At 41.4% G+C, this 19444-nt stretch overlaps 1 protein-coding gene across 1 annotated transcript in view; it reads left to right on the top strand.

Moving 5' to 3' along the window:
* Positions 1–19444, top strand: part of fbn2b (fibrillin 2b) — an 81796-nt gene that overhangs the window by 50272 nt on the left and 12080 nt on the right. Inside the window, exons 9-47 of the mRNA XM_030727539.1 lie at positions 377–502; positions 3936–4088; positions 4928–5131; positions 5258–5401; positions 5689–5808; positions 5941–6066; positions 6149–6271; positions 6864–7139; positions 7300–7353; positions 7441–7566; positions 8119–8244; positions 8471–8590; positions 9632–9769; positions 9923–9973; positions 10146–10271; positions 10386–10613; positions 11159–11284; positions 11383–11511; positions 11697–11822; positions 11942–12067; positions 13088–13210; positions 13334–13459; positions 13725–13850; positions 14124–14246; positions 14364–14486; positions 14582–14707; positions 14818–14940; positions 15310–15432; positions 15515–15676; positions 15874–15942; positions 16143–16268; positions 16643–16768; positions 16912–17061; positions 17149–17220; positions 17337–17462; positions 18020–18145; positions 18486–18611; positions 18706–18822; positions 19255–19383. Coding sequence (XP_030583399.1) covers positions 377–502; positions 3936–4088; positions 4928–5131; positions 5258–5401; positions 5689–5808; positions 5941–6066; positions 6149–6271; positions 6864–7139; positions 7300–7353; positions 7441–7566; positions 8119–8244; positions 8471–8590; positions 9632–9769; positions 9923–9973; positions 10146–10271; positions 10386–10613; positions 11159–11284; positions 11383–11511; positions 11697–11822; positions 11942–12067; positions 13088–13210; positions 13334–13459; positions 13725–13850; positions 14124–14246; positions 14364–14486; positions 14582–14707; positions 14818–14940; positions 15310–15432; positions 15515–15676; positions 15874–15942; positions 16143–16268; positions 16643–16768; positions 16912–17061; positions 17149–17220; positions 17337–17462; positions 18020–18145; positions 18486–18611; positions 18706–18822; positions 19255–19383 — 5070 coding nt within the window. The remainder of the gene's footprint in view (positions 1–376; positions 503–3935; positions 4089–4927; positions 5132–5257; positions 5402–5688; positions 5809–5940; positions 6067–6148; positions 6272–6863; positions 7140–7299; positions 7354–7440; positions 7567–8118; positions 8245–8470; positions 8591–9631; positions 9770–9922; positions 9974–10145; positions 10272–10385; positions 10614–11158; positions 11285–11382; positions 11512–11696; positions 11823–11941; positions 12068–13087; positions 13211–13333; positions 13460–13724; positions 13851–14123; positions 14247–14363; positions 14487–14581; positions 14708–14817; positions 14941–15309; positions 15433–15514; positions 15677–15873; positions 15943–16142; positions 16269–16642; positions 16769–16911; positions 17062–17148; positions 17221–17336; positions 17463–18019; positions 18146–18485; positions 18612–18705; positions 18823–19254; positions 19384–19444) is intronic.

Here is a 19444-nt window from a genome sequence, read left to right as displayed (position 1 = left end):
TTCCTCTGATTGGTTATTTTCATGTTACCTTGACACACTGATTAACACAGATGTGGTTTCCTTCTCTTAGCCATATGGTTTACTGTGGGGTTGTGCCTGCTATTTGCATGTTTGGCTGATGAGACTGTGTTTTAGCCAGAACAGAACAAACCAGAAGTGAAGTGATTCCATTTTGGTAGGCTGGAGATCCATTTGGTTTCCTACATTTTCCCTGAGGGAGAAACTCTTCCTCCAATATAATAAACTTTTACTGCAGCATGCTACTGCATCCTAACAAAAAACAAACAAAAAAAAAAAAACTGAATATTTGAATATCAACAGATGCGCTCCGTGATCAGATGAACTGAGGTATTTATGATGTAACTGCGTGTTTCAGACATCAATGAATGCAGCACCATTCCCGGAGTGTGTGATGGAGGAGAATGCACCAACACCGCTGGTAGCTATGTCTGCACCTGTCCACGAGGCTATATCACCAGCACAGATGGCTCCAGATGTGTGGGTGAGTCACACACACATAAACACACTTATTCAACATTTCTTTCTCTTTCAGTTGTGCATTTCCTCACCCCCTGGCTAGCTAAAGGCTTCACATCTGGCCGGTAACACCCCACCCCCCACCCCCCCATCACTCCTTCCTGTGACTGGAGTTCTGATGAGTCAAGCTGGCCGGCAGACCTGCGGTCGCCATGTGCAGAAAAACAAACCTGCACGCATTACTTGGCCTTGACAGCATTAATTTGTTCTAATGTTAGCATCCGTCTGACTCATTCACACACACTGAACCACATACAATACATACCTAACTGACATGTCCAATGAAATGCTGCCAGGTGTTAATATAGACCATATGGAAAAGAAATAGAAAAAATGGATAGTTAATGTTTATATTACATGCATTATACATCTCATAAGACTTATATGTCTCATAATATGATTTACTTGTGAAAGTGGCCCCTCTAGCATTTTCCCATACAACATAATTTTACGAGTTTAGTACAAATTAATGTATCGTAAGAAAAATCCAAAAAGGGGAATTTTCATGATTAAACGAAAAGTATGAGACAGTATCAGGTTAATATATATATACACATTTATTATTGGAGAAAATGGAAAAAGAAAGCGTATGGAATTCCCTTACAATCCTCACCCCATATGGCAGCTGCAATGAAACACAGCCAGGCGCTAATATATTGTTTCAAACTTTTGCTCCAAAACGGACAGCTCACGGTCAGTCTGTTTCACGATTTCAGCGTCAGAAGGCCAGGCAGCCTCTCCTTGCTTCCATCTTTCTTTCTTAAATTTAATATTGAAGTTATTTCCTAGTTTCACATGTGTCATCCATCATCTGTGGAAAGTATTTGGCTCCCCGGCTTTGTTTTGGAAAATGTGTAATTTGGCGTGAATATGTCAAGAAGAGCCATGCCCAGATGTGCATATGTGTGCATCCATACCGCACATAAGCAGAATGAGAGCTGATATCACAGGTAGTGTGAGCGAGTTTGCAGTCATATAGTGGATTGTTCAGCATCAAGCATGTGGTATTGTTTAAAGGGAAAAAACAAAGGAAAGAGAATGAAAATATAAGAGAGCACCTCTAACCCCAGCAAGAGAGTGACAGTACTGACCAAAAAATATGCTCATTTTGAAAATTTACATCCCTGTGCGATTTAACACCTTATTTCAAAACCATGCAAATTAGTATTTGTATTAACAACCTTCATTACTCAAAGGGACTTCCACAAAAATGTGGTTCCTTTAGATACCGTATAGCCGTCAACAACCAGTGTATTAGTGAAATCAGGTAAAAGGAAAACGAGTACATAAAAGAGTGTTTGTGTATGTGTCTGTGTTATTTTTGTGTTAGAGACTGCACACTGAGTCCATGCTCCAGTGAGCCGATTCAGTTGTTCTCCATCTGTTTGTCTTTTTACATGTCCATTTTTCTCCCTTTATCGCTTTCATCCCCTTTATTCGCTTTTCCCCTAAAGTGATACATTATTCTCCCACTTTATTTCTGTCTTTCTCACTCCATTTTTCTTCTGTCTAAAGCACACCAAAGCTCGTTCCCTCAGCTAGCAGCTCAGTGATTTACAGTAGAAGGTCTTGCTGTTTACTCTGGAATGGTGCTCATTTTCATCTATAAGTGGACTATTTCTCTTGCTCTGTCTCCTCTGGCTGTTTCTCCTTTTTTTAAAAAAAAAACAAACTTTTAATTGCCAAAACTGAAGTATTCTCACACTCTCATCCTCCTTATTTATCCTAATATTTCCTTTTGGCTTTTTTCCCGTTACATCCTCTAATATCCATATCCTCCACTATACCAAACAATGTGGTCTGGATATTTCAAATCACTGATTCAAAGTCACAAATACACACATGTGACTCACTACATTTTCCATATATGATATCTTTGTTTTGTTTTTTTGTGGTTGGAGCAAAAAGTAAATACCCCAAAGTAAATCATTTTGTAGGGCATGTTGCTTCCCTGCTTGGCCTCTTGTTTTAGAGCCAGGATGTTTGTTCTCGTCTGGGGGGGGGGGGGGTTAGATGTACTGTATTATAATGGAGTAGACCAGTGGGAGCTATTGGGGCCGCTGACAGTAATCAGAGCCTAATGCTCCGTCACACGGTGAAAGTTTGGGAAAGAAAAAAAAGGAGAAGAAGAAGACCTGTCCAGTCAGTCAGTCTGTAAAAACACCTCACCAAATGAAAGCATATGTTTGTGCATTGGAGCAACACTAGTGAGCAAACCAACATCTGGATCCAATTTAAGTCATCACCATCCTCATCAGCACCTCCCCTCTCTGTTCCCTTTTTCCTCCACCCTGCCTAAAGCGCAATCATACCTTGTGTACGTTTTTGGTTTTGGAGTTGTGTACATTGTGTACTTTCACACATGTATGGACATAGTTGTACCAGCATATTTGCATGCAATTGTGTATTTTTTTTTTTAATGTGCATGCTTGTGAATATGTAGAGGAAAGTATACCTGTATGTATTCCCGTAAATGTGAGTCTGTGTACTGTACTGTATGTGCTCCCAGACGTAGCACAGCCCCTCATGTTCTATCTAATTGGCAAGAATTGCTCCACATGGAACTGATTAATTCCAGACTGCTGGCTCATTAGTGAGTTAATCGACTTGTGCTCCTCCCTCACCCACTGACCCCCACCCTTCACTCTACTTTTTCTTTTTCTACTCCTTTTTCTCTGCACTTAAAGCTCTCCTTCACATATGCTTTTCAGTTTCTAAAAAGATAAACATGCACAAACTCTCTCACTCTTTTTTTTTTTTACCTTTTTTTTTAAAGGTCTCCCCCTCAATTTACTCCTTACATATGCTCTGCGAACCCCAACCCCATCTCCTGCCCCTCTGACCCTGACCCGGCCAACTGTAACAAATAAGACCCCTTTTTCGGTGGCCCTTCAGTTGCCTGCTGTTAGTTGAGACCCCGGGCAACCTTTCCCACTGCTAACCTATATAGAAACCCAGCCACCTAGGAGAGGGCAGCACGGTCTTCTGACTTATTCTTGTGTTGAATTTGAATTTTCAAATTGTTTCTCAGCAGCGGGCGACAAAGCTGTGTTTTGCCATCCTGTTTGTGTGAAATCTTGAAATGTTACTGTGAGGTCGCCGTGAACCGATACACACCCATGTTACATTCAAACTCGTTATACTTTTCTGCTCATATATTTTGTGTTTTGTGTACAGTATCCTTTAACAGGTGTCACAGTAATGCCGCAATAAAATACATTTCATATATATGTAATGTATCAGACATTTTCATGTCTAAAATGTTGTGACACAGAAGCTGAACTGCAAAATGTTGTTTTACAGATCCGTGTTTTATTTGATTTTCACCGTTGAGCTTAAACCTATGTTACGGTCTTTTCTTTCATATTCTTCTGTTATCCTGTTTCCTGTTTCTTCAGATCAGCGTGTGGGCACCTGTTTCTCTGCTCTGGCAAATGGTCGCTGTGCTGCAGAGCTGACTGGCCAGTTCACCAAGATGCAGTGTTGCTGTGAGACAGGACGCTGCTGGGCTTTAGGGCAGATCCCTGAGATGTGCCCTGTCAGAGGGTCTGGTGAGTATGCGTGAGACACGGGGCAGAGGACAAATCTCATGTTTTAGTTGTTGATAACTACACATGTTGGCTGATTTTTTTCAAAGGAATGCATATGAGATTGAAATGAGGAGAAAGCATCCATCACCTTCTTCCTTCATCCGCTGACAAAAAGTTGGCGGTGTTTTAGACAAAATTAGATTTTAAAAAGCCGTGAGAGCACAAGTGGTTGACAGGTCAAATTAATTCAGCACCGTAAAACTAGACGACCCCAAACACTGCAGGCATGAAGCTGTTTTGAGTTTGTGTTGTAGTGTATGACATAGAGGCAAGGGCATTCACTTAGGCTGATGAGCATGATGTCATGAGTAAAGTCCAAACAAAGAAGGATGGAAAGGATTTGTGTGAAGATAATTAGCCATCATCTCCTCACTCAAGCTGGAATTTGAAAAGCATTCAGCTGAATGAGATCGTCTGACCCATAATTCATCTGTTATCGAATGTTCTGGCTCTTTCACCATTAAATTGTGGCGTGTGTTTTGATTTATTGTGACTGTCAAACTAAGAGGATTACATTCATACAAAGAAGCATATTTACATGTTAACTGTTAAAAAAACCCATTTGTGCTCTATTGTGAGTGTTTGTCAAGATGTCTTTAGTAGAGGTGGTTTCTTCTTAGTTCATATAATAGATGGCCTTAATTCTGCAGTTGAAGGAATCACAGAGTTAATTTTAGGTGTATACATGCTACAGCTTCAAGTAGTCTGGCTTGACTCAAAAGTATTTTCAATCCAAATTGCTGTAATAATCTATTTAAATCATTTGGTTCCACTGATTGGTGATTTATTTTCTCTTGCAGATGAGTTCAGGCGTCTGTGTATTGTGGGCGTTCCTCAAGTACACGGTTTCTCTCAATACCCCAATGGACACTTCCCCTATGGATTCAAGTTCCCTAATGTACCAAATGGTAACGGCAATGGAGGGACTGGTGGCAATGGAGGAGGAGGCTTTGGAAACAATGGTGGAGGCTTTGGAGGCAATGGCGGAGGCATCAAAAATATAGGTCTGTTGCTCTGTGGATGTGACTTATTCTTTTAAATGACACTAGACAAAGTCTCTGGGAGCCTATCCAGACACATTTTATTGTGGTTTGCGTTGTTTGGTTTATGGGGCTGTTGTGTTTTCTCAGGCACCTTTACTGTGAATGAAACTATCGATGTGTGCAAACACTTTACCAACCTGTGTCTGAACGGACGATGTATCCCAACACCCACAAGCTACCGCTGCGAGTGCAACATGGGCTTCAAACAGGATGTTCGTGGGGAGTGCATTGGTAAGAAATGCACTCACACACTGCATACTTTTTGGGGGTACATGTGGAATTATTCAGTCAGTTGTTACAGTACAGGCAGGCAGACACAGTGACTCTGTGACAGTCTCACAGTTAACTGCGTGCACTGCACTGCCATCTTCTGCCAATATAAGGAACTTGATTCAAGTATGGGTGACTCAATCTTCTAAAATGTAAATCATGGTCTTTGTGTTTGAGAGCAAAATCTCTTCACCCTGACAGGATGGGTAGGTCTGAGCTTTTATTTGCTTAATTTTCCCCTACTCCAGATGTGGATGAGTGTGCGAGTAATCCGTGTGTCAATGGGGACTGTGTCAACACAATTGGATCATACCACTGCAAGTGCCACGAGGGGTACCAGGGAACCCCTACTAAACAAGCCTGCATCGGTATGCCTGTCAAACCAAAATTACATCCTGAAAGCAGTATTTTTCTTTAATGCTTATAATATATATAAATACAAAGTTTTTTTTTTAATTTAAAAGACAAATAAGTAACCATCTTCCCTCCCCCTTTTTAAGATATTGATGAGTGTATTGTGAATGGAGTGATGTGCCGCAATGGTCGCTGTGTCAACACTGAAGGAAGCTTTCAGTGCATCTGCAATGCTGGCTTTGAGCTCACTCCTGATGGAAAGAATTGCATTGGTAAGGAGCAAAGAACTAGGAAGAGGGTGAACTTCACAAAAGCCGTCACCTTTATGACACTTTTCCTCTTTGTCCACTCTAGATCATAACGAGTGTGCCACTACCAACATGTGTCTAAATGGCATGTGCATCAACGAGGACGGCAGCTTTAAGTGTATCTGCAAGCCCGGCTTTGCACTTGCACCTAACGGGCGCTACTGCACTGGTATGTACGATTTATTACAAAAAGTTTCAAAGTCAGGCAAAAAGTTCAACGTTCTGCTTCAAAAAAGCGATGACAGATTTGGTGTTCTTTGAAATCCTGCAGATTCCCTTTTGACCATATTTGTGCTCAGTTTTGCTTCAGTAGTCAGACTATTTGAAACTTCCTCAAAGTGCTTTTATGTTGAGCCCAGAAAAAGAAAGATCGATTAACTTATGCATCTTTATTGAGATATCTTGTTTTCAACATTCAAGAGTACAAGTATACATGGCTAAACCAGATAATCTAAAGTCTCAGTGACCTAATTCTACCTTCATATGTCTACAGAGTGTAAGAGTTTATTGCAGGTATTATGAGATTTTCAACCTCAATCTCAAACATTGTATTGGCACATGCAACCAAACAAACCCAACAACTACTTTTTTTTTCACAATGGAGCCAGTGTTGCATTGTTCCTATTGGTTGTTTAGTATATGTGGTCATTGCAGCATTCACACTGTAAGATTTCTGATAATGTCAGATGTTTATGGTGTTAAATGATAACCTGAGCTTGACTTGATGTGATGAATGCATTACTCCCCCCTCTCTCCATCAGACATCGATGAGTGTCAGACACCTGGCATTTGCATGAATGGCCGCTGCATCAACTCTGAGGGCTCCTTCCGCTGTGAGTGCCCACCAGGCTTGGCTGTTGATGTAGATGGAAGAGTGTGTGTGGACACACACATGAGGACCACCTGCTACGGTGCTATCAAGATGGGCACATGCTCGCGCCCATTCCCAGGTGCAGTGACCAAGTCAGAGTGCTGCTGTGCCAATCCTGAACATGGCTTTGGGGAGCCTTGCCAACCCTGCCCCGCCAGAAACTCAGGTACCCTCTTTGGTTCATCTTATATTTGATATTTGAGGTACTGATTTCTTTCTAGAGGTAGCAGATACCGTCTGAAAATAATTACATTACTCGAAGCCAAAAGTAAAAGGGGAAAAGATAAATTCATCTGAATGTAATTTTTGTAACATTTTCTGTCCAGCTGAGTTTCAGGCTGTTTGCAGCAGTGGTATTGGCATCACAGCTGATGGCAGGGGTGAGTAGATTTTTTTAAATTTGAAAGCAACCATAGTATTGTTAAAAAATCCTCAACATCTTCTGAATAAAATCTGATGTTTCCTAGACATCAATGAGTGCGCCTTGGATCCAGACATCTGCCAGAACGGCATATGTGAGAACCTCAGGGGAAGCTACCGTTGTATCTGTAACATTGGCTACGAGTCTGACACAAGTGGCAAGAACTGTGTTGGTGAGTCAGTTTGGAGTGTCTTGTGATTATGTTTTTAAAGGGATATATCTCAAGAAAGCAACATTAGCTGTGCTTTTGATGTGGACCAAGATCATGTACAGTAACTAGTATGCCAAAAAAATGACTGAACTACTTAAATTACTGCACAAATATGAATGTATTGAACTCATAAAAGCTACTGCAATTGCAAATGTGGTACAAGTATGAGAGGTTTAGTTACATGAAGTTCAGTACTCCTCAGTACTGACAGGTCTACAAAGCTACAGTTGTTTCTAAAGCTTCCTCACTTTAGCTATGCTGGTACATGTCACAGGGCATCCTAATCTATGTATGACTGTGAGAGTGAAAAGTTAATTTTGTTGCCTCTGAATTTAACTTTTTATTTCTGTGAGGAAGAATTTGTTGTTACTTATAAAAATTACTATATCTTTCTTTAAAGGAAAGTTCTAATATTTGCATGTTTATATAGGTTTCTTTAAATCATTCCTGACTGTTTTGAAGCAGTGACCAGTGATCATGATCACCAGAATATTCTGTGTTTCCTATCGGCAGACATCAATGAGTGTCTGGTGAACCGTCTGCTCTGTGACAACGGCCTGTGCAGAAACACTCCCGGCTCCTACACATGCTCCTGTCCTAAAGGATTTGTTTTCAAACCTGAATCAGAGACCTGTGAAGGTGAGCACACATATACACACACACACATTGTTCTTGACACACAAACCCACTCATGTGTTTGCGTTGTTTCATGAGGGGACATTATTACCTGATATGTTGCATTTAGTCTCCAGTCAGTGTGATTCATTGAAAGAAGACGCACGCATTTGTTACTGCCAAATGATGATGATAAATTAGAACCGGCCTCTCGGCCCTGACATCAGGTGTGTGCTTGCATGTGTTTCAGATATCAATGAGTGCGAGTCCAGCCCGTGCATCAATGGAGCCTGTCGAAATGTGGCTGGGTCCTTCAACTGCGAGTGCGCCCACGGCAGCAAGCTGGACTCCACCAACACCATCTGCGTGGGTAAGACGTTGTTCCTCCTAAATAGTCAATGCAAATTGAGGAAGCCCTGCAGGGTGCAAGAAGTGGCTTGTGTGAGATGCTAACATGCTGACACACGAGTGTCAGTGGAAAATAATTTGGTGCAAAAGTCTTTCTAATCATTTTGATCTGTGTTCACTCTCCGTGTGTGTAAACAAAGGTGTAGAGTGAGGTTTCAGGTTTTAAGGAGCCATCCAGAAGGATTATCATCTTCAGATGATCTCACAGATGAAACAACACGTACAAATGAGTTAGATAACTTGCATTGCTTGCATGCATGGCCTTGATTTAAATAGAGACTGTTTTACCTCAGAGAAATCTGCCACAATTTAAAATGGCATGTAGCCTGTAAGAGTTGTTTTTTTGGGGGTTTTTTTGAGAAGTTTTATTACTTTTTGGAAATCTCCCTGAAAAAGCTACATGCCGCCACAGAATGCAGATGTTAACTGGAAGGGAAAATGAGTCACCGAACAAATACTCATGCATAGTACATGAGCTGGATGTGACAAATTCCTCTGGTTAAGTTCATTTGTGTGTTTTATGTTGAGAGTTCATCACTTGGTGGATGGAGAAGGAAAAGGTTGTTTTTGGTGGGTTTTGTGTTTGCTGACCTTGTGGGTATAGAGGAAAAGACGTCACTATTAAAAAAAAAAAAATTACTCTCTGTACTTTCATTAGAAATATAAAAGCATGGCATCAAATATAATGATGGGTGTTTGCTCACTTCAAATTGCTGAGTAATGCCTACAGGTAGGATTGAGTCAAGCCAGTCCATCTGTACTGTGGAGCAATATATAGAGGGGATCTGTCTTTTGTTTGTTCTCTTGTGATTCACTACTTTGTGCATAATATAGAAAAATACTTTGTAAAGGTTTAATTGAAAGAAATGCAGTCATTATGTTTGTTTGGTTGTTTGATTTTTTTGTTGCTTATGATGCTTTATTGGGAAACAAAATCTTTGGTCACGAAAATCTCAATTGCATACTTTACTCATGTCCTGTCTATTGTTGTTTGGCTCTACAGATAGTATGAAGAGTACTTGCTGGCTTACAATACAGGACAGCCGCTGTGAAGTCAACATCAATGGAGCCACATTAAAGTCTGAATGTTGCTCCACGCTGGGAGCTGCCTGGGGCAGCCCGTGTGAACCCTGCGAGATCGGTCAGTTTCTGCACATAGACCTGTTTTAATTACAACTACATATGCTTTTCATGTGACTGTTCTGGCCGTTTTTAATCAAATATAAACCAAAGGCAAACTGGCGCTTCGTAGAGATACTGTTTTATCACATCTTGAGATCATTTGTCTCCGCAGACACTGCTTGTTCTAGAGGATTTGCTCGTATGAAGGGCCTTGTCTGTGAAGGTAAGAATATCTCATATCTTAATGAGCCAGGATGACTCTGCAGAGCTCCCAGCATTGGCCTTGTGGAAGAATTTGTCCTTATAAAGTGCCTTCATATATCCCCCTTACTTAAAAAGTGTGTTTTTTTTTTTACCTTGTAATGGTGACTCTCAAAATGTCCCACTTCATGTAGACATCAATGAGTGTGAGGTGTTCCCCGGAGTGTGCACAAATGGGCGGTGTGTGAACACCCAGGGCTCATTCCGCTGCGAGTGTGCTGAAGGTCTCACCTTGGACAGCACTGGTCGCACATGTGTGGGTAAGAGGACTGCAAAGAAATCAGAAGTCAGCTGATGAGATTTATTGTTTTCAACAGCATCACATTCTGGCAATAAAGAGTTCAAGTGTTTGCTTTGGTGATCAATTTTTCTAGATATGCGCAGTGAGCAGTGCTTCCTGAAATGGCATGAAGATGAGTGTGGTGAGCCGGTGCCTGGAAGATACCGTTTGGACATGTGCTGCTGTTCAGTGGGTGCTGCCTGGGGTGTTGACTGTGAGGAGTGTCCCAAACCAGGCTCAGCTGAGTACAGAGCCATCTGTCCCCGAGGACCAGGCTTTGCCAACAGAGGAGATATTCTGACTGGCAGGCCTTTCTTCAAAGGTACTATGATTCTTAACTTATTGAATATGGGTAACTTTCATACAAAGTGCTTAAATGGTCTCATTCTTATATAGCGCTTTTCTACTCAGTCTGAGCACTCAAAGCGCTTATACAACATGTTTTACATTTACCCATGCACTTCCATGATTAATTAAGCTAAGTGCTTTTTTAATTAACATTCACACACATTCACACTCCGACGGTTGCATCGGAGAGCAACTAGGGGTTAAGTATCTTGCCCAAGCCTGGAATCGAACCGCTGACCTTTCGATCAGTAGGTGACCTGCTCTACCTACTGAGCTACAGCCACCCTTAAGAATCCATGCAGATGGTTTACACAGAGAAGCATCTCTATTGACAAAATCATATTTTTGTGAGAGTAAAACTGTTCCAAAAATTGCCTTTGGATATATAATACTCATAGTTATGTATGGTATATACAGTATATATCATATTCTATATAAAGAATTTCCTAAACCTGAGATAAACAAGTCATATGTTCTTAGACCACGTCTTATTTGAATTTTATCTGTGTTTATTTTCAGATGTGAATGAGTGTAAAGTGTTCCGTGGTCTGTGTACTTACGGAACGTGCAGAAATACCATCGGCAGCTTCAAGTGTCGGTGCAACAACGGATTTGCTCTCACTGCTGATGAGAGGAACTGCACAGGTGTGAAAGATGGGCAGTGATTTCAGCTAAATGGAACATTTCTGTCACCTGTAATGAGCACAAAGTGAGTATTCTTTGGTTCTGTGTTTGTGTCCCAGACATTGATGAGTGCCGCATCTCTCCTGACCTGTGTGGTCACGGTACATGTGTCAACACACCTGGCAGCTTCGAGTGTGAATGCTTTGAGGGCTATGAAAGTGGCTTCATGATGATGAAGAACTGCATGGGTATGTATGAAATACATTCACAGATTAAACAGAGTTTTGCTAAAGCACACTTTTTGAATTAACGTCCACAATAAGAAATCAGTTCAGTCCATTTTGGCGGTTTTGCACTGCTTTCACATTCTATTCTTCTCTTCCTCTTCTGCTTCCTTTATATCCTGCTTCCCTTTCTTACTGTTGCCTGACAGACATTGATGAGTGTGAGAGAAACCCCCTGTTGTGTCAGGGGGGAACCTGCCTGAACACAGAAGGGAGTTACGAGTGTGAATGTCCCACCGGACACGCGCTCAGCACAGATGGATCAGCCTGTGAAGGTGCGGCATACATCACACTGCCACACACTGCATCACACTGCATTCATTCATTCATTCATTAAAGTCTCCGCTAAAACACAGAGGTTTTAATAATAAATAATATTTTTTTGTTGGATCAGATGTGAATGAGTGCCAGCTGAGTGACAACTTGTGCAAGAATGGCCAGTGTGTAAACATCATGGGAACTTATCAGTGCTCCTGTGACACCGGTTACCAGGCCACACCAGACCGACAGGACTGTGTTGGTGAGTAGAGCAAAGTCACATCAGAACACTGATTTGAAATCTAAGGGAGAATCCTGCAACAGCAAAGATGGTAGTGAAGAAATATAACTTTACTTCAAGGTGCTTTAAATTAGCTATGGCTGGTGATTCTGTACATGCAGTGTGTCTGTCCTGGTGATGAAATAAATTAAAGTTGATTTGCATGCATGATTCAAAAGCGGTGTAGTGGTTCATACATTGACCTCACAAGTGAAAGCTCCCTGCTGGCTGACAGACTTCCCGGGAGAAAACACAGAGCCCTTTGGGGTTGTGTCAGGAAGGGCATCTGGTGTAAAAACTCTGCCAAATCAAACATGCTGACACATGAGTGTCAGTGGAGAATAATTTAGTGCAAGAGTCTTTTCTTTCTAATCATTTTAATTCTCATTCTCCAGTTTTGTAAACAAACACTGAGGTTTCAGGTTTCAGGGGCCATCCAGGATTGTCATCTTGAGATGATCTCACAGATAAAACAACACATACAGATGAGTTATTAGATAAATGCTTGCATGCATGGCCTTGATTTTAAATAGAGACTGTTTTACCTCAGAGGAATCTGTAACAGATTTAAAATGACATGCAGCATGTAGGACTTTTTACTTTTTGGAAATCTCTCTGAAAAGCTACATGCTACCACAGTCAGGATGGGCATCTGGTATAAAAACTCTGCCAAGTCAAACATGTGGAGCTACCCACTGTGGTGCCCCCTTGTAAATAAGGGAGCAGCCAAAAGTAGCTTTTATTCAAAATAACCCAAATAAGTGAAAAAAGCCTAGATAAGTGCCCAAAAGTCATTACAGAGATAGCTGCCAAATGGCAAGAATTGTGTTTATGTTATACTCAGATACGTTGTGCTTTTGGATACTTAAAAAAAAAATCCCATAAATACATTTTGGGTTTTGTACACATTGAGTGTAAAATGTGGGGTTTTTTTTATTTGTTGTTTTCAGAATGAATTTGTCTACATTGAGATTGAATTCTAACTGTAACCGTTTGTTGCAGATATTGATGAATGTACCATAATGAATGGAGGCTGTGAGACCCACTGTACCAACTCAGAGGGCAGCTATGAGTGCAGCTGCAGTGAGGGCTACGCTCTTATGCCTGACCTCAGGACCTGTGCAGGTAAAAAAAAAAACAAACAAATTAAAAAGCCAGCATAAAAAGATAAATGAAGTGAGAAAAAAAATCTGGTCTTTTGAAGGGTGTTGCTACTTGTATTAAAATAAATCCTGTCTGTACTGTCAGATATTGATGAGTGTGAGGAGACTCCAGACATCTGTGATGGAGGCCAGTGTACCAACATTCCCGGGGAATATCGCTGCCTGTGTTTCGATGGATTTATGGCTTCCATGGATATGAGGACCTGTATTGGTGAGTGGGGGAAAAGCAGCGCCTATAATTTGCTTGTGCAGCCAATGCTCGCATCTTAATTGTGATCTTTAAATCCATTTTCCTCTTTTGTGATTTTGTGTCTGCCGCAGTAATTTATTTATTCAGCCTCTGACATGTTTATAAATATAGATGACCTTTTGTGGCTGCCTAGCACCTGCGGGACTTCCGCTGTCAGTCTCGTTTTGTGTCTCTCTAATCTCCAAGGTGAGAACTTTCATGTATAATCTGTGTCTGTCCATCTCAGACGTGAACGAGTGTGATCTGAACCCAAACATCTGTCTCCATGGTGACTGTGAGAACACCAAAGGCTCCTTCATCTGCCACTGTCAGCTGGGATACTTTGTAAAAAAGGGATCCACGGGCTGCACAGGTACACACGTGCTTTCAGATATCAGAGGCCAGGTTGAGAGGTCCGAGCCTCTGTTGCCCTCTTTCTGAGATGAGTGTTTAGACAGGTCATTCATGCATACTATAGTTCCTGGGCTAGAGTTCAGAAATTATTAATTCAAAGTCTTCCTTAGGTGAAGACCTGGTCAACTGCTGTGATGTGAAAAGCAAAATTATCCCGTCATTAAATAAAGGAGCAAGAAGAAAACAAAAGCCACCGCCTGATTGATGCCTAAGTAAACTCCATTTTTTTCAGATATTGATGAGTGTGAAGTCGGAGCTCATAACTGTGATATGCATGCTGCCTGTATCAACGTTCCTGGAAGCTTCAAATGCCGCTGTCGAGATGGCTGGGTGGGAGACGGCATCAAATGTGTGGGTGAGTGGGTGATCAGATTTTCTTAGCTGCTATTTGTACTGTGCACGGGGCAGTTTATGTTGCAATATCAGTTTCAAAACAGCATAAGTGAATAAAATTGCCTCTTTCCTCCTGCAGATGAAGATGAATGTGCTGCAGAGGACCACAACTGCAGTCCCAATGCCAACTGTGTCAACACACCAGGGTCCTACAGGTGTACCTGCAAAGAGGGCTTCAACGGAGATGGCTTTTCATGCTCTGGTAAGACTGTCAAAACCATCCTGGTTAAAGCCAGCGTCTGTGTGTCGGGTGAACAGTAAGTTTGTAATACATTGATTTTTTTTTTTCTGTTTCAGACATGGATGAGTGTGCAGACAACGTGAACCTGTGTGAGAACGGCCAATGTCTGAATGCCCCGGGAGGCTACCGCTGCGAGTGTGAGATGGGCTTCACTCCTACAGAAGATAGCAAAGCCTGTCAAGGTGCTGCACTCACTCTGCCACATTGTTTTCTCTTCTTTTTTACTCTCTTTTTTTTTTTAAGCAGGCGGTGTGAAAAAAAACCCAAAACATTTTCCCTCTCTTTCCCACAGACATCGACGAGTGTAACTTCCAGAACATCTGTGTGTTTGGAAAATGCCAGAACCTTCCAGGGATGTTCCGCTGTGTGTGTCTTGATGGCTACGAACTGGATCGCAGTGGAGGAAACTGCACTGGTTAGTGCAGCACTTCAGTAACTGTATTTCAAAAATTAGTCAGACCGAGCTGGAAAAAAAACAAACAAAAATGTACTACTGCTGATAGTACTAATAAGCAATGCTAGCTTCTGTCTCAGCTAATAAATCTGACTTTCATTTTGTTTTGCTCATCATTTCTCAGTCTGCACTTTCCATTTACAGTAGTGTGTATATATACAGTATATATACAGTTCCATTTACAATTGTGTATATATATATATATATATATATATATATATATATATATATATATATATATATATATATATATATATATATATATATATATATATATATATATATTAATAAGTTCATGAAGTTCTGATTGTATGTCAATGTGTACTGCAGATATCAACGAGTGTGCGGACCCCGTTAACTGCATCAACGGACTCTGCGTGAACATACCAGGGACATACCTGTGCAACTGTCCACCTGACTTTGAGCTAAATCCCACTGGAGTGGGCTGCGTGGGTGAGTCACACTAAGAGGTGTAACAAATATAAGGCTTTTAATTTCATTTTGGACTCATGCGCCATTCTGTATTTTTTTTCAGACACCCGGGTTGGGAACTGCTTCTTGGATGTCCTCGCTCGAGGGGACGGAGGATTCTCCTGCAGTGCAGAGATCGGAGTGGGTGTGACCCGGGCTTCCTGTTGCTGCTCACAGGGGGTTGCCTGGGGAAACCCCTGTGAACTGTGCCCCCTGCTTAACTCCAGTATGCACAAACCCAATCTCAGTCACCTCATTTATTTACAGTGTTTACTTCCAAATGCACACCTGCATGTGATCATTAAAATCATGAGATTTGCTGGTAAAACCATTTTTTAGAATAAGTTGTGTATTACTGAGTTGTTTGCCAGTGTGAAATGGAAAGTTACACTAACTTGTTGTGTGTCTGTGTCTTGTCTGCAGCTGACTATAAGACTTTGTGTCCTGGAGGAGAGGGGTTCAGACCCAACCCGATCACCGTTATCCTGGAGGGTAAAACTTCTAGCTTTCTCTAGTTTTTCTCTCTCCTCTGTTAAAGCATCTGCAGCTACACAGTAAAGGAGCATTGCACTAAACCTTATCTTTAACACATTTTTAAAATGCTATATAATAATTACACTAAAAAGAAAAAAAAAAATACCCCCAATACATTACTGTCACTGATGTATGTAACAAAGTGAATTATTTTCTAGATATTGATGAGTGCCAGGAGCTACCAGGCCTCTGCCAGGGTGGAAACTGCATTAACACATTTGGCAGTTTCCAGTGTGAGTGTCCACCCGGTTACTACCTCAATGAAGACACTCGCATCTGTGAAGGTAAGAACTGAGAGAGAGGTTACACTGAATCACTCAAATATGTTTCAACCTTTATATTATGGAGATCATTTATTACCTGTTAGGGGTTCAATATTCCACTAATACCTTTGAGTAGTACTAGTTTCCTCCTTCAGTGATTTGGCATTCCTTGCATTTTTGTTGCCCTGTACCTCCATCAAAGTGTTTGAACTAAGTTCAAGTGAGCATGACAGAGACTGTTGATAAAGGGATTCTTGAGTCCATCTCACAGGGCTTTGGGGTTACCAGATAAAAAGGCTCGGGAACCACCGATATAAATCACCCAATAGGAATACATTTAGAAGCTGCTCATAATTCATGCTTTTTATAATCTGTTATTATATCTTTATTTGCAGATATTGATGAGTGCACAACTCACATTGGGATCTGTGGGCCAGGCACCTGCTACAACACTTTGGGCAACTACACTTGTGTGTGTCCCCCTGAATACATGCAGGTCAATGGAGGAAACAACTGCATGGGTGAGCGGTGAAAATTAGTCCTGTGATTTTTTTTTTTTTTTTTTTTCCACAGGTGTTATCTTGAAAAAATGTAATATTTCTTACAGTCAGACAGTATGGTGTTAAGCTCTGACCGAATTCCTTCTTTCCTTCTCATATTGCAGACATGAGGAAGAGCGTGTGCTACCGCAACTTCAACGACACGTGCGAAAACGAGCTGTCCTTCAACATGACCAAGAAGATGTGCTGCTGTGCCTACAATGTGGGAAAAGCCTGGAACAAGCCGTGTGAAGCCTGTCCTACCCCTGCTACCAGTGAGTTTCAATAAAAACCTTGAAACATACACTAAAACATTTTATCACCGTTGCCCAGTCTCACCTGAATTTAATTTAATTTTTCAGCTGAGTACCAGTTACTTTGTGGTAACCAGGCTCCTGGCTTCATTATTGACATCCATACTGGCAAGCCAGTCGGTAAGGTCATTACAAGATCAACACTGGCACTCACTCAGAGCTTTGACCTTCTAATCATGCTACTGTTAGCCCATACTTATACCATGCTTAAATTCTGCGGTTGTGCTTTTTTGCAGATATTGATGAGTGCACCGAGATTCCCGGTATCTGCGCCCATGGAGTGTGCATCAACCAGATTGGGAGCTTCCGCTGTGAATGTCCAATGGGCTTCAGCTACAACAACATATTACTCATTTGTGAAGGTAGCACTCAGGCTTTAAATGACTTTTTTCTTTGTGCCATTTTTCTTTTGCGTTCCTTGCGCTGTGTCTAATGCAAGACATGAAGACAGTGATAACTACCTGTACTGTTCACACTTACTGGGCAATGCTTTTCTCTGCGCGCGCACACACACACACACACACACACACACACACACACACACACACACACACACACACACACACACACACACACACACACACACACACAGTATAGTACGCACACTCAAATTAATACTACGATTCTCACTGGCTTGAAAGCCTCTTTTACAAGCAGTCCTCTCAGTTCAGTTAATACTGCCTTTACCAACAAGAATTATGTCCTTGTAAAGGCAAGTACAGTGGCTCTGAGTGGAATCACCTGCCAGAGCCATTAATCACCCAGAACCTGCCAGCAACTGTCTGAACTCTATCAGAGCCAAAATGGCGCCGTTGTATTTTCTCTCCTGCTGTCCACAAGCTGACAGCATGCTCTGACCAGACAGTTATAGAGTCTGTGATTGATGCCCACTGTTTCTCTCTTTCTTCCTCTGCCGTAGATATTGATGAGTGTAACAGTGGGGACAACCTGTGCCAGCGCAACGCCAAGTGTTTCAACATTCCCGGCAGCTACCGCTGCGAGTGCTCACAAGGCTTCAAACTGTCTCCCGGTGGGGCCTGTTTGGGTGAGTCCAGATTGTCTGATGGGCGTTTTAGGGTTTTTCCCCATATATAGAGTAGTCATGTAAGGAATCTGAGGACAATACAGAATGCAGATGTCCTCTGTTCATACATATCCTTATTTAGAGCAGCTTTCACGGGAACATCATTGGGTTTGATTTTAGTTGTAAACATTTTTAGAAAAAAAAAAACCTATTTGAAGATGTCACCTTGGGCTTTGGGAAACTGTTTTGGGCATTTAAGACTAGAGTAGGAAGAATCATAATGAATGTACTGTAACAAAAATTTTCATTGCAGTGCTGTATTTTGTTGAGATTTTTTTTTTTTTCTGTTTCCTCTCCACAGACCGTAATGAGTGTCAGGAGATTTCTAACGTGTGCAGTCACGGCGAGTGTATTGACACGCAGGGCAGTTATCGCTGCGTCTGCCACAACGGCTTCAAGGCCACTCGTGATCAAACTATGTGCATGGGTGAGAAAAACACTGTTTTGAATATAATCCAACAAAGACTTTTTACATATTTGCAGTTTATTTAAAATGCTTTTTTTTCCTGTGCTCATTTCAGACATCGATGAGTGTGAAAGACAGCCGTGCGGTAACGGTACCTGTAAAAACACTGTGGGATCCTACAACTGTCTCTGCTTCCCTGGCTTTGAGCTCACACACAACAATGACTGCATGGGTATGATTCATTTCCTGTTCTTCTCCGCAAAGGTCAACAGCAGTTTGAGCTTTCTTTTAAAGGTCAACATCTTCTCAACAAAGTTTTACTTGTCATATTATTAAAGAGTACATCCTTACGATTCAATAAAAACAGGCTGCCCTTTTCTGTTGCAGTATGACATTTGGACTGACGTGAATTAAGATTTAGACATACAGTTTGCATTCTTACTGTTCTTTGGTGTCATAGGGAAATTTATCAAACTGTATTAAAAATTATATCTTTGAACTTTGGCAGCAAGTCAAAAACTGTTTCCTGAAGGAAGCTTCGTCAAAGAGTCTTGATGCTGGAAAAAAAAGTTTATTCTTTTTCTGCTTTTCTATTTAATGTATGTGTATCCAGAATAGGAGGAAATTCTGATAAGTCCTCATCATTAAACCTTTTACCTTACAGATATAGACGAGTGCAGCGCCCTCCAGGGCCAAGTATGCAGGAACGGGCAGTGTATCAATGGGCTCGGCTCCTTCCAGTGTCTTTGCCATGAGGGTTATGAGAATACTCCTGATGGGAAAAACTGTGTCGGTGAGTCACCAGTTAAATCTTTAAGAAGGGGAAAAGCAGATTGAGGTACATGTATAGTCTT

Source organism: Archocentrus centrarchus, chromosome 4 (assembly GCF_007364275.1).
Source record: "Archocentrus centrarchus isolate MPI-CPG fArcCen1 chromosome 4, fArcCen1, whole genome shotgun sequence".
Lineage (NCBI taxonomy): Eukaryota > Metazoa > Chordata > Actinopteri > Cichliformes > Cichlidae > Archocentrus > Archocentrus centrarchus.
This window is presented reverse-complemented; position numbering and strand designations above follow the sequence as displayed.